This window comes from Notamacropus eugenii, chromosome 3 (genome assembly GCF_028372415.1).
Source record: "Notamacropus eugenii isolate mMacEug1 chromosome 3, mMacEug1.pri_v2, whole genome shotgun sequence".
Lineage (NCBI taxonomy): Eukaryota > Metazoa > Chordata > Mammalia > Diprotodontia > Macropodidae > Notamacropus > Notamacropus eugenii.
This window is the reverse complement of record NC_092874.1, coordinates 385675923-385690181: the sequence shown is the minus strand read 5'-3', so window position 1 is coordinate 385690181 and position 14259 is coordinate 385675923. Positions and strand designations below refer to the sequence as shown.

The 14259-nt window shown below is 38.9% G+C and overlaps 1 protein-coding gene across 8 annotated transcripts in view; it reads right to left on the bottom strand.

The window, feature by feature from the left end:
- Positions 1 to 503: 503 nt before the first annotated feature.
- The window catches only part of IQCE (IQ motif containing E), a 101325-nt gene continuing 87569 nt past the window's right edge, over positions 504 to 14259 (bottom strand). For 6 of the 8 annotated variants that reach the window (XM_072597697.1, XM_072597694.1, XM_072597696.1 and 3 more), the window contains one exon: positions 9421 to 11243. In XM_072597697.1, the coding sequence (XP_072453798.1) occupies positions 11113 to 11243 (131 nt within the window). In that variant the 3' untranslated portion in view covers positions 9421 to 11112. Of the gene's footprint in view, positions 871 to 9420; positions 11244 to 14259 lie in introns of those variants that run through there. The other 2 variants (XM_072597695.1, XM_072597701.1) reach the window with 2 other exon arrangements.

Genomic DNA, 14259 nt, shown 5'->3' with positions numbered 1-14259 from the left:
TGATGTTGTTACTGAGTCATTTCAGAGCTATCTTCGTTATCCCATTTAGGGTTTTCTTGGCAAAAATATTAGAGTGGTTTGCCATTTCCTTCTCCAGCTCATTTTACAGATAAGGAAATAAAGGCAATCTGGGTTAAGTGACTTGCTCAGGGTCACACAGATAATAAGTGTGGCTGGATTTAAACTTAGGAAGATGAGTCTGACTCTAGGCCTGTACTCTGTCCACTGTGCCAGCTAGCTGCCCTAGGAAGGGACCTAAGAGGTCAGCAGCTAATACAATCTCCTTATTTTACAAATGAGGAAGATAAGACACAGGTAATTTGCCCAAAGTTATATGAATGAGTGGCAGATTCAGGATTTTAAATATATCCTCTGATTCCAAATCTGATGCTCTTTTTACTGCATCAGTACTGTTCATTATACTGTTTACGAAAATATATTACATCTGAGATAAATTTTCATCCAAAATGGTTTAAAACAAAACAAGTTTTTGTGCTTAAAGGGGCAAGCTTCTTTTATATGGCAAATGTACTTATGTGGAACAGCTCATTCCCCTAAAGATGTTGCATAATGCAGGCCTTACTGTAGTTGGATTTGGTCTGTAGGTCTCCATTACAAGGAAGGAGATGAGCATGGAAGCATGCTAGGGACTGGTAACATAAAAAATCCACATTGTATCTTCCTGGCAGCCAGCCACAAATGCCAGAATTCAGGAAAGCATAAAAAAGAAAATATATAGTTCTTATCCTCAAAATTCTGTAATGAATTTGTAAAATTCCTGCTCAGCAGTGGCCAGAAGGGTCTTGGAGACTGAGGAGTTTCCGATGGTCACTTCCTCCTCTTCCTGTTGTTCTTGCCAGTTCCTCCCAGCTCAAGGAGAAAAAAAAGACATTTGAAGAGAAAGTCAGAATGAGGCTGATAATTGACTCAGATATATGGCAACAGATCTAACTCCTGGGAGTTGGGAAATGAAGGAAAACAATGAGACGGCAGAGTAGTCAACGAGAATGTTATCTCTCTGCAGCAATACTACTTCCGGGTGGGTGGGTTGCATCCAAGGCAATCCCTTATCCATCCACCACCCTCCCTCCCAGGAGTAGGACACCGCCCTTCCCCACCCCCCAACCCTAGGCAGTAATACTTGGCTACTGGGTAGTGAGTGGGTGACTTAGGCAGCCAGCTGCAAGAGGAGAAGGTTCTTTGAGCTGATTCATTCTTTAAAATAAAATAAAATAAGGCAGCATTATATGATACTGGATTTAAGAGTTTGAGAACCTAAGTTTGTGTCCCACTCCAACACTAACTAGCTGTGTGACCAAGAGCAAGTCACTCTTTGGGCTCCACTTTCTTGATTCATAAAAAGGGAATGAATGGTAACGCTTGTATTAAATAACTCACAGTATTCTTGGTTAAGAAAATGCTTTGTACACCTTAAAAGTGGTATAGAGATGTGAGTCATCATTATTAAAGAGGTCAAACAGTGATCTCTAAGGTCCCTTCTAATTTGTAACTCTATGAAACCTGAGGATCAGTTATAAATAACGAATCCCATAAAATGTCTTCCCTTACTAGGGTAAAATCAGGAGAGCCTACCCCTCTACCTTTCCACTATCTTCCTCCTCTCTATATCCAGTCTCTATTTTTTTTGTGGCTTCTTTCCTGCTTCAAAGCTATCCTTGGATTCATTATAATTTGATTTTAACAGGGTAAAAAGGACAGAAAGTATGAGGGAGGGAAGAGGTAAAGGGAACAGTGTGCCTAGCCACAGCCCTCCCTGTACTCCATTAGGAGAGCTTCAATTACATCGTGTCCAGATCTTGTTGCCCGCGACTTAGTCATGTAAAGGTTCATTTTCCTTACTCCATCTATAAACCATACATTATAAAGAGATCCACCATCAAGCTAATTAATCCCTGTACCCATAGTACAATGCAGGGACATGACTAAATCCCTTTCTATGACACATTAAAAATCAATTACAATTGACTATTTAGAAAGACTGTTTAAACTTCTGATCTCTTCTCACTGACTGAACAACAAGGCTGTTTACCTAAGGAGGCAATTCTAGTGAACATTTCATATTGTGTTCATTGAACTCAAATCAAATGTATCTTCTCTAATCCTCTCCCCCATAGTCAGATTTTACCAGTCTTTCAAGTCCTTCCACAGTGATCTGTCTCTTCTAACTAGGATAATGACCGTATCACTCATTCAACACTTGGCATATCATTATGCAGTTATACATACATACATACGTATGTACATACATACACACACCACATCTTCCCTCTGCCAGGTCCCATGAATCCAGGCCACTTATGTACACATAAGGATATGTGTATGCACACATATGTAAATGCATACACAGACGCATGAGAGGCCATGTGGTACCAACAATGCTGGATTTGGAGTCAGAGAATCGGGGTTCAAATCTCAGATAGGCTTTTAACTGTGTGACCATGGACAAATCTCTTATTCTCTCTATGACTGTGTTTCTTCATCTGTAAAAGGTATCCTTAACACCTGTATCCTTAACACCTAACACAGTTCTTGGCAGCAGCACGTAAAAAACAATTTCTATTCCATCAATGTTCATTCAGTACTGGTATTCCACCTTCCTCCTGCAGATCTCAGGAAGCTATCTATGAGTAGTACCTCAAGGAGGGCTACCACATTTTGGGAATGTCATTGAGGGAAGCTGGTACACCTCTAGAAGGGGACACCCAGGAGACTTGGAACTTATGCCATATAAAAACAAGTTGAAGGAATTAAGGATATTTTAGCTTAGAGAACATACAACTAGTAGTGGGACTGGGAGTCAAATTATGAATACATTTTTCAAATATTTTAAAGGTTATCATGAGGAAAATGTGTTCACCGACCCTTACACGGCAGGCCTGGGGAAGCAGATTTCTACTCTATACTTTCTAAGTTGTACAAAAATAGAATAGGCTGCATCAAGCAGTATGCTATATGACTACATATTCAGGTTGGTTAAGAGAGGCTATATGCTTCACAGAAGTCTTAGGTTAGATAACCTCTAAGATTCCTTCCCTACCTCTAGGATTTTGTAATTATAAGATTCTATAATGTTGGGAAGGATAGGAAGCAGTTAGAAGCTAGCTTGGAAATACAATCACGCCCTGCCCTATCCAGCCTGCTCAAGACCCAGTATTAAGAGACAAAGGATATGGATACCTAGGTGGTATAAGTAGATGGAGCACTGGCTTTGGAATCAGGAAGACCTGAGTTCAAATCTGGCCTCAGACACTTGCTGGCTGTATGACCCTGGGCAAGTCACTTAAAACAGTCACTACAGAGGACAAGGGAAGCTCTAGCATCAATTTTTATTCCTGGATAGGGTGTTTACCCTAGTCCATATCTTCTTACATTGATGACCTGTCCAGTGGTGCAAAACATGAGGGTCTCTTATAGCTGAGAGAAACTGGCTGGTTCTAGGATCCAGTTCACTGGTCCTATATGCTTACATATTTAAATACTCTGTACAACCTGAATGAGTCATATATAGATATCAGCTACATTTTCTCTAATTTGTTTGCATTAAAGATTCCCCTTAATCCAGATTCTTTAAGGAATCTGAGGGCACCAAGGTTTACCATAGAAAGACTTGTAAGGATCCGAGACTGAATCTGGGCTGGTGGTAAGTGGGGAGAGAATCTGTAATCAAATTCTATGATGCTCATCTTGTGTCTGGGCTCTTCTAATACTCTATTAGATACCTAGTTACATCACAGCTATAGCACTCTCCTTTCCTCTTTTCCAGCACCAAGGAGCTTTCTCCACCCCTGCAAGCCCTGCAGAGGCCAGATGGCTTTTTCTCTTCTCAAGGTGGTAGTTATAAGAGCTCTCCCCATCTTGCATGCCTTTTCAGCCTCATTGGCTCAGTGGGCTCACTGCCTGCTTCTTTTGAATAATAAGGCCTGTTCTTACTCCATTCCATTGACAAGGATGATGGAAAGTGAGTTTTGGCTAGAACACTTTAAGGACCGCATTAAGGTGAATGGCTGGCTTCATTTCCTAACTCAAAACAGTGCTTCTTACAGTGGGCATGAGTTTGAGCCTTTCCTTTGAATCTCATGCTATTATGCTGCTACCTAATTAATAAACAGGTCATGATTCTTATGCTCCACCCCCCCACCTCTCTCCAATTGAGACCAGTACCATGGAAACAAGGACACTCAGAAAATGAAACTTTCCTTATATTCTTTAGGTCAGCAACGTCTAGCAGACATGCCACTCAGAGCTTAAATTGGGCTAGATCAAATAAGATATTAAAACAGTTACCTTCACCTTGACAGGCTGAGGGGGGAGAGTTTTGGGCAAAGAGCCATGACATGGAAGAAGAGATCTAAGACCTATTCTCCCACTGTCCTTCCACCTTAATTGTTAAGTTCTAAACCTTCTAGAAATAATATCAGCTCACATTTACATAGTGCCTTATAATAGTCTGGTAGGAGGGATGAAACGTACACAAATAACTATAATACAAGTTAGAAAATTCTTAATTGCATAGGAGAAGTGAAACATAGTTGTCTAGGAAATGCAAGAGCTAGATTTTTTTTTTTCAAGAGCTAGATTTAACCTCAATAAATAATTATGAACTCCAACTGCACATGAGTCCATGCAGTAGCACCCTCATTTTATGGGTGAGAAACTTGAGGCTTGGAGATGTTTTAATGCCCACAGTTCTATGGATGGACTTGAATAGAGATTTTCTAACCTCAGGCCCAATGCTCCTCCTTCTACTGTAAAATTATCTTTTTCAGAAATATGGAAAAAGAATGTAAAGTTAAGGAAATACTTTTCCCCTCAATGTCTTAGGAGCTCCTATATTCTAAAGTATTCTGAAAAATGGAATTTGGGGATATCATGAGCCCCAATATTTGGAATGGACATTCTGCTAGGAAAGAATGGTCCCAAGAGGCACGTAGGCTGCATCACAGTGGGTTTTTCCTTTCCCATCTGGAGCGCAGTCCACAGCAAGAACATAAATTGTTCAGGGAACCCTGAAAGTAGATTGAATTATTTGTAAATGGTTAAATGTATGCTAAGAGTGGATGGTCCTACCCCCCACAATTTCAGCGCAGAACACCCACAACACAGAATTTGACTTTCTGCTAATAAATACAAGACTCACTGAAATAAAGGAACTCCTGGGGAAGATACAGGTTTGAGGCCTGAAGCTGTGTCCAGCAGACCATTCTTTCCACTGGTTAATGCAGAATCCTGCAGGTCTTTCTTCCTTTAGGGCAAATCACAAAGCTTTCCGAATGAGTAACTTACTACCAGAGAACACTGCCTAGCCTCCAGACACCAAGGACAATTTACAAGGTAATCTTGAAGGGCCTAAATCAACACAGACCTAGGAGTTAAGGGATCAGAGCAAGCAGTTTAGTGGAAAGGGGATGTATAAAATTTAATCTGAAGCTGACTTGTTGCAACTGCTCTTTGCACTCAAACAAGGGAAAACAAATCCAAGAGATAAAATCCATCAAGGATTTGGTTTTCGTTGTGGTGGTTTTGGACATTTCTATGAGGGTTGTTTGAATTCCAAGGGAAGGCTTTTTCACTGCCCCTGAAACAAACATTCATTCAAATTAGCAGAAATACTCCTTGACTCCTCAGTTCCTTTTGGCTCCTTTCCTCATTTGTGTGCACTGGACAGAAGATTAAAAGATGGGTCAAGGAGTCACTAGCTCAAGCAGACCTCTTATGTTGGCAGGGGGAAAGACCCATCAATTTCAGGACCCATGTTATGACAAGAACAAAACTATGCAAGTCCAGGAAAATGGGATTTCTGAAGCCTTTTGTGCTATATGAATTAAAGCAACAGCACACCTGGAAGTAATTTTTAAAAGAACCATTTATAGGGCAATCAAGACAATTACTCTGCAAAACAACTTTTATTTATAAAGACTAACGAGAGGCAAAGTAAAAACCTTTCCCATTCCAAGAGATTCATGTATAAATTATTTACAAGATTAGAACAGTTCTAAATAAAAAATTTAAGAAACCATTAAAAGCAATGCTCTTTCTAGCAATTCAAATGAATAGTTTTACATTTCATTCTTTTTAGTCTTCCTAACTTCTCCAACTTAAAAAAAATATGATTTAACCATGATCAGCACAGGATTGGATAAAACAGTACACTACATTTATTAGGACATAGGCACTTGAAGAGGGGATGGTGTAAGAGATGCAAGTCCAGAATCTGGCCAAGGCATCATGTTACTTGTACATGCTGCATCACTCTTGCTTCCTCAAGTCTACTGTAAATTCGTATAGCCTATGGAAGAGCAACATTTGAGCAGGCACAGCTTCCACAACAAGAAAATGGAACCTTTGCAATTACATTAGACAGGTTATAATGGCATTTAATTTTCATTTGTCCTTGAAGACTTCACAAGGTCGTTGGTCTTTTCCGCAAGGAGCATTTATTTTTTTGGACACAAACCTTGGAGAAAAGCTTGGACTGGACCTGTCTTGATAGATCCAAGCCAAGTTGATCTATCTTTTTCCTAAATTCAATTGGTTTTGTCACTGGGAAAGAAGAAAAGGAAGAGAATGGACTGATCCATTCGGAGAACCAAGGTTACATTTCTTTCTTCCATTTTTCTTTTTTGGGAGTAATGATGAGTATAGGTCAAATGAAATCCTTTTAATCAGAATCATTAATTTCTTTCTACAATGTTTGCTGAATAAGAATGGCATAAGAAAAAAATAAACACTGCTAACATTTTAAGCTTCTTCCCCCTCCCCTGCATTTCATAGTCCATCGGAAGGCATGTCCTAGCTAGACGGTGTTTAGTTTGACCCTTTCTCTAAGTGGGCATTTCTTCCCTTTGTTCTCAAATCCCTTTATCGAATGGGAAAGCAGTCAAACTACCCCTTCCTCTGCAATAGCTTCTCCTTTCTCTGGGATTAAGACACTTACACAAATACTTCCAGAATCTTAGATTTAACTCTATTTAAAACATTTTACACTTCACTTTTTCAAAGAGTGTCCCTGTAATGGATTTTAATGTGCAGATAATAGTTTTTCATTACTGTCTAATACAGTAATGGAGTCCCTATTTAACGATTTGCATCATCTAAACATCTTTCTACCCAGAAGAGACTGTGAAGCTATATCACTTTGGCCTTGACACCTCCATATTCCACATATCCTGCACCCCTCCCCCCTTTCTTTTCCCAGTATCCCCAGGCCCAGTGGGTGAATCTGAAGCAAGTGATCCATACAGATGCACCACCACTTAGATTAATTAGAAATCACTCCCACATAGCTCTAAGGGCATCTTCAGAAAACCTAATGGAACAACTTGTCCCCAGCTTCTGACAAAGGCATTTTACCCCTATCCCTATAGACAAGAACAATTATGGATGTGAAAGCTCAGCAGGGGCAATCCATCCATTGGGGAAGGTCAGTTTCACAGAATGGGCAGCAGCAGGGAGGGAGGGCTCCTAGCAGATGCCTATGGAAACTGTTCAGACAGTATTTCCACTGAAGGGATAAAATGGAAAAAGCCTCACTGTGAAGCAGCCATCCAGTTTCCTTTGGCTGAGAATGCTGGAGTGAGCTATGATAAACTACAAATAAAAAGCTCTTTCAGCCCCTTAAATTCAATAGAAGCATCACTTTATCAGGCACCACCTCAACAATGGATACTGATATGATATTTAAAAAAACCAATACACACATACATCTGGGAGAAAAGTGATGAAAAATTCCTATCTGAAATTAAACTTTCTGTTCACAGAGGATACCATCACTTCTACTTAAAAAGGATATGAGATTGAGGAAGTTTGTGTTGTTCTCTTTCTCCTCAAAATTAAACTTTTTACATGCTAAGAACAGAAAGTAATATCTTGCTTCTTTCCTTACATATTTTACATTTTCAAGAGAATGCAGTGGTGTTAGGGGTGAAAGATGTAAAACAAATAGGCCTGTGACCTGCAGTTCTATTTATCCAGAGAGGATGTTCAGTTGTTCAGTTGTTTTTCAGGCATGTCCAACTCTTCGTGACCCCATTTGGGGTTTTCCTGGCAAAGATATTAGAGTGATTTGACATTTCCTTCTCCAAAGGAGAATGTAGAAGGCAACAATACAAGTCCTTCTTCCTTCAGAGGAATTCTTCAGGTGGGTAGTTGAGCCAGAGCCTACTCCTGGAGATTATCAGAATATAGGTAGACTTTTGCAATGTGGAAACATGATCTTTAGGATTAAGGTCCTAGTTCATTCTATAAACAGTGAGAATTCTCATTTCTCAAATCTTCACCTTGAGATTGATCCAGAAACACTCATATAGGCATTTGGCTTTCTTCTGAGGTCATTAAATGACTTTCAGTAAATACAGCTGTTTTCTGCTCAGGCAAATGGACAATTTCCCAGGGAACTCAAATAAAGGTGCAAGTATACAGATGGATTGTAGAAGGGGTCATATTGTAGGCAGCAAAATATTAAGAGATTCAAGTGAAGGAAAATGCACAATCTGGAGAAAGAAGCCTATTTTCTTCAGCCAGGCAAGTCAGCCTGAGTGGCTTCCCTTTCTCTTCATACCCACAAGTTACACTTGGGCTTGGCACATCTTCTCTTCCTGCCAAACACTACTAGCAGCAGCTTTTGGCTGCCAATTTTAACTTAAGTAGCACACAACAGAAAGGACCATACATAGAATGACAACCATTAAGACACAGCACAAGCTGACAACATCCTATGCATTTCTCCAGGAAGAGAGCTACAGAATTCCCTGAGCACAGACATTTCAGGAAACCAGAGTAGTTACATGCCCCTCCTCTGCTAAAAGGGATTTTCTTGTTCTGACAGAAATGCAAGGAGTAATTGCTCCCTCAGAAGTCTAATTGTGGATGGAGTTCAGGTAGCTGAACTCTCCTCTTAGATGCAGTATTGAAGTATAACATACAAAAAGAATAATCATATTTACAATTCTTACTTGGTATCCACTTGAAAACTTAAGCCTACTAACAAAAATAATTCTCTTACTATATTAGAAATGCTCAAGAAAATGGGTTGGGTTTTCCTCAAGTTATTACTTCGATACCTACAGGTCACATTATAAAGGTCATCCCGTACCTCCTTCCAGCCTCACTCTTCACATTCTAGAGAGGAAGCAAACTTCTCTGACTTGGCAGAAGAATGTTGAGCTTGTTTGCCTCAGGAATCATTGTTTGGATTGACAGTTGCCTGTTATCCTGTCACTACCCACAGCCTTATCTGGACAAGAAGCTTTGAGCTCAAAGGTAGACACAACCAAACCTCCTAACAGGAAAAGGAAGGCTATCACCCCGTCCCCTCACCCTCTCCCCAGGAAGTTATAAATAAATTCTTGGATCATTAATTCCTAAGAGTTAAAAAGCAGACACATAAAGAAATTGGATATATTTCTTTTTTTTCAAGTGGGGGAGAAATAAATAAAAATTTTAATTTTTAACCCATACTGATTGAGCAGTTACAGGCAGGGATTTCTTGGATTTAACTGAATCCTCCTGGTGCTTATGCCTTACTGATCAGATTAGTTCTGGAACCTAGTGAAGGGAAGGGGGAAGAAGATCATAAAGAAACAAATGTTAAGGCTGAATACCCCAAATGCTAAAACCACCAAATCAGCTCAGTCAAGCCACCAGTCAAAAAAATTTTTTTTCAAGGAACAATTATTTGATACCACAAAAATTATTAACAAAGCAAAAAGATGTGAGTGTTTGAATTTCTCACTTTTCAACTAGTTCTATAAAAACTGCCTAACTGGAGAAAGGAATTAGTGTAGACTGAAGGATAACTATGGAAGACAGTACAAATATGACCTCGAGACTCTTTATAAATACTGAGATGACTTGATCCTGCCACACTTCTTATGGAGACAGAACACTGGAAACAGTTCCTCTGGTCACTGGACAGGAGAACCATGTAAATTAATCTCTCTCACTCACTTCCCTGCTGCCAGTACTCACTTGAGGCTACAAGGAAATGGGTGCAGAATCAGGAACTTGTACTAAAACCCCTGGAATAAGATTCCAGAAAGCTGGGCATTAATGTAACATCTGGATCTTGTTTTCTAAAAATGCATTACGCCTTCTGACCAAGATTAAGAGGCATTTTGAAGTTTCACCCCTCTCCTAATTCTTACATATACCCATTTCAGTGGAAGATAGTTCTCTGTATTTTTTTAAGAAGTACTCATCTGTCATTTTCTAAGGAAAAATATATTTCTCATAGAAGATGAGGTGCTATTCTGACACACACACAATCCCTAGTGTTTCAGCTGTTCCTTCCAAGTATGGCAGCTCTTTCCATTGGGGGCAGCTGGATTCTGGAGGATTTTAGCACTTGGCCCACTGTTAGTTATAGCTTTCATAAGGGCTAGGACTGCTCAAGGTTTAGGGTGGTCTTTACTAAGTAGCAGGAACAAAACAAATGATGATGAGAACCAAGGGCTTTTTATATGTCAGAATGGAAGGACTTCATTTTCACTTTGTCATCAGTGACTTTTCCTCTCCTCAGTCTGCCACATCGACAGCTGGCCTTTGTAAGGCCACCTTGCTAAGCTAATTTAATACATTTTCAAAAGTAATTTTAATGTAGTTTCTTTGGTTTATAATTTTGTGTTTTTTAATTTCTATTTTCCCAGTGACATAATCACCAGTTCCACTTTATAGAGTTGTACAGTGGAGAACTCTAGAGCAGGTGAGTGGATACGCCCAGGAATGTGGGAGGTTATCATGCCCACATGAGCTCTACTACAAGAGACTGAAATTCAGCTTTCATTCTTTGAAATATAGCTCTCATCTGCTAATAATGCTGATAATGATGCTTTCAAAAACAAAGAGAAAAACTAACCTTGACTCTCCCTGAAGCTTTCTTTGATCCTCTATCACTCATTCTAACTTTCGCATTGTGGCTAGCTCAGTGCCTTAAATCTCTAAGAAGAACAAATAGAGGTCACTTGCCTACCAAACAAACTGCTCTTCCAGCATTGGATAACAAGGGCTCAAGGTGGTCCTATGTGCTTTTAGTCTTAACCTCATCCAAGAATAAAGAACAGCTTTATGTGTTGGGGCAGTTATGAAAGCCTAGAGTTAAACATGGGGAGAGTTTTTTTTCTTCATAGGCAGAGATGGAGAGATGACGATATCATCGGAATCGTCGGAGCTTACTTCATCCACTGGTGGAGCAACAATGGACTGCAACCGGGTATGGGAAGAAACAGCTGAAATTAACCACAAAGAAAATGAGATTCAATAACACCACATAAGCTCCTCAAAGAAATGATGCTGTCCAGGCAACTGAACTTCCAGAACAAACGATGCCCATTTCAAGACACACAAACATTACTTCTCCCACTACAGGCAGGAGTAAAAAAGCATATTAATTGGTTTTATTAAGAAATCTTCTCAAGTCATTACAAACGCTACCCCCAAATGAAGGAATCTGAAGTTGAAAGCACCAGGACCCAGTAAAAAAAAAAACAGCAAAGCCAAAGGGGGATGCTTCGGTCCCTTCCAGGTGAGGCCTAAGGAACACAACTGTCCTCAAGATAACAACTATACCAGAACGTATGTAACAAAACCAAGTGTTGTGCTTGAACGCAGTCATCTGAGGAGGCACAGCAGAAAGACTGTTGCACTGGGGATCCCAGCAAGCAGGTTGGCTACCTATTAATCATGTGACCTTGGACCAAGTCTCATTTACTCTCTCTTAGCTTCATTTTTCTCATCTGTAGTAAAATGAGGGAGGTGAACTAGAAGATTGCCAAGGTCCCTTGCAGCTTAAAATCTCTGATTCTTAAGACTTATCTTCAGAATCAGGCTGTGAGGCATGCAAGAAAATCAATTTTGTTACTTTATAGGATCACAGGTTTAGGATTAGAAGAAACTTTACAAGTCATGTAGTTGAACCTCTCATTTTACAGAGCAAGGAAACTGAGGACTAGAGAGTGAACTGAACTGCAATATCACACCTTTAAACACAGGCACAATGGCAGAACTCAAATACAACAACAACAGGCAGAAAAGAATTCAACGTCATTACCCACCTTACGCGCCAGCCTTGGCTCCAAATGTCTGAGTTATGTTAATGAATTAAATACATACCGGAATAATTAAAGTTTGTCATAACCAAAACAAAACAATGTGTCACTTATTTGTGGTAACAAATAATTGGAAAGAAAACATTCCTAACGAGGAACAGCCAAACAAATTGTGGTATGTGAATGTAGTGGAATATTATAGCACTGTGAAAAATGTGTATGAAGAATTCAGAAAAGCTTAGGAAGACTTATGTGAACTGACCCCAAATGAACTAAGTAGAATCAGGAAAATAAACACATAATAGGTATGGCAATGTAAATGGAAAGAACAAAAGAAATGAAATTAGGTGCCACACAATTCTAATGGTTAAGTTTAGCTCTGAAGAAGAGATGAAAAATCCCTCTGTGGCAGATGTACTCTGTAGGAGGGTAGAACACTGCAAAGACTACCAGACTTGTTTAACATGTTGGAGAGTTGTGTTGAATTTCTTTTTACCCCCTTTTTTATTCCGTGTTATAAAGGACGGCTCTCTGGGTAGGGGGGAAGGACATATTTAGTAATAAAGGTGATGTAAAAACAGGACATAACAATAAAATATACAAAAACCACAATACAAGAATGGGTAGAAAGGTCCAAAGGCAACTTTCACAAAAGAATTCTAAACTTATTTTCAATAAAGGGCACTGAAATGAAGTGACCTCACTTTGAAAAGAACAGCACTCATCTGGACGCATAAGATCCAATACGTATGCTTTTAAAGACTCTGCATTACAGCCATACCTTACATAAAATGAAGAAAAGAAAAAAATGATTCATGAAGATACAAATCATCTCTCCAAATATTCCATCACAATTATAATTATTTTTCTTCTTACCTGCTTTATGTCCAATAACTTCCACCTATTCTCAGAAAACAATTCTACAGAACTAATAGGAAGGAGGGCATTTTGAAACACTATGGATAACACCATCAAGACTATGAATCTTAAAAAACAACATAACTGCTATTCAGATTCAACGGTCCAACTGATAGAATAGTTTGGGAAAAGGTGCACTCTCATTTCCACATACCAGGAAAAAAAAACTTCTCTAATTGGTTCATAAAGATGTAAGTATTAAGGTGACTAGTCACTTAATTGAGATATGAGTATGGTTCCACCAACAGACCACGAATGCTTTCCAAGGACCAGTTATGGGGAGGTTTATCATCAACAGGTTGCCCACTTGGTGATGAATTCTTTTGTCATGGCAGCTATGATGTTTGCGATACAGAGGATAAAATTACAATTCAATCCTGCTTCAGATACTGTAATTGTTTCTCTCTCTTTTTGTAAATTTCAAGGAAATAAAAGGAATAAGATTAAAGTGAAATCTAAATGAAATTTAAAAAGATCAACCTTCAAGGTTACTTAGATTTAAGTTAGGTTTTTGTTTTGTTTTTAAGGCTTTTTAAAAGTTTTCTACAAACAGATTAAACAACAGATTGAATACCAAATTGTCTTGATGATTTTAGCTTTTCTTATATACTCATTTCCTAAGTGAAAATAGAATGATAAAAGTATCTGAATGACATGAATACACATTAATTTTAGGCATAAGAATAAATCCTGACTTCAAAGTTACTCTTTATTTAACAAGAAGACTAATAGGGAATACAAATACGTTCTTCCAAAAAACATTTAGCACTGATTAAAAAAAAAAAAAACTAAAGGCCACTAAAAGCCAGTAAGAAGCTAAACTACTCAAAGCTATGTAGGAGTCTGAAAGTTATCTGAAAACATTTTCAGGACTTTGGTATATGGGAAACCAACTGAATTTTTTGTGCCTTAAACATCTGTAGACCTTTCTTTTAAATTCTTATGCATGTATGTATGAATATATGTTTGTGAGAGAGAGAGACAGAGACAGAGAGTGAGAAAGACTGAAATATAGAGAAAGAATCAGTGATTTAGTCTGCGTTTGAGCCACAGGCAAGTTCAGTGATGTGTCTGTGGTCACTGTGCCAGTATATGTTAGAGGAACGACTTGAGCTGAAGTCTTCGTGACTCAAGACTGGCCCTCTGTCTACTACACCCTGCATACATTGATTAGGCTTTACTAACATTTCTGATAACACAACTTACATTTCTCTAGCATTTTATAGTTCACAAAGCTTTTCTCACACCAATCCGGTGGGGTATTAAGTGCAAGTGTTGT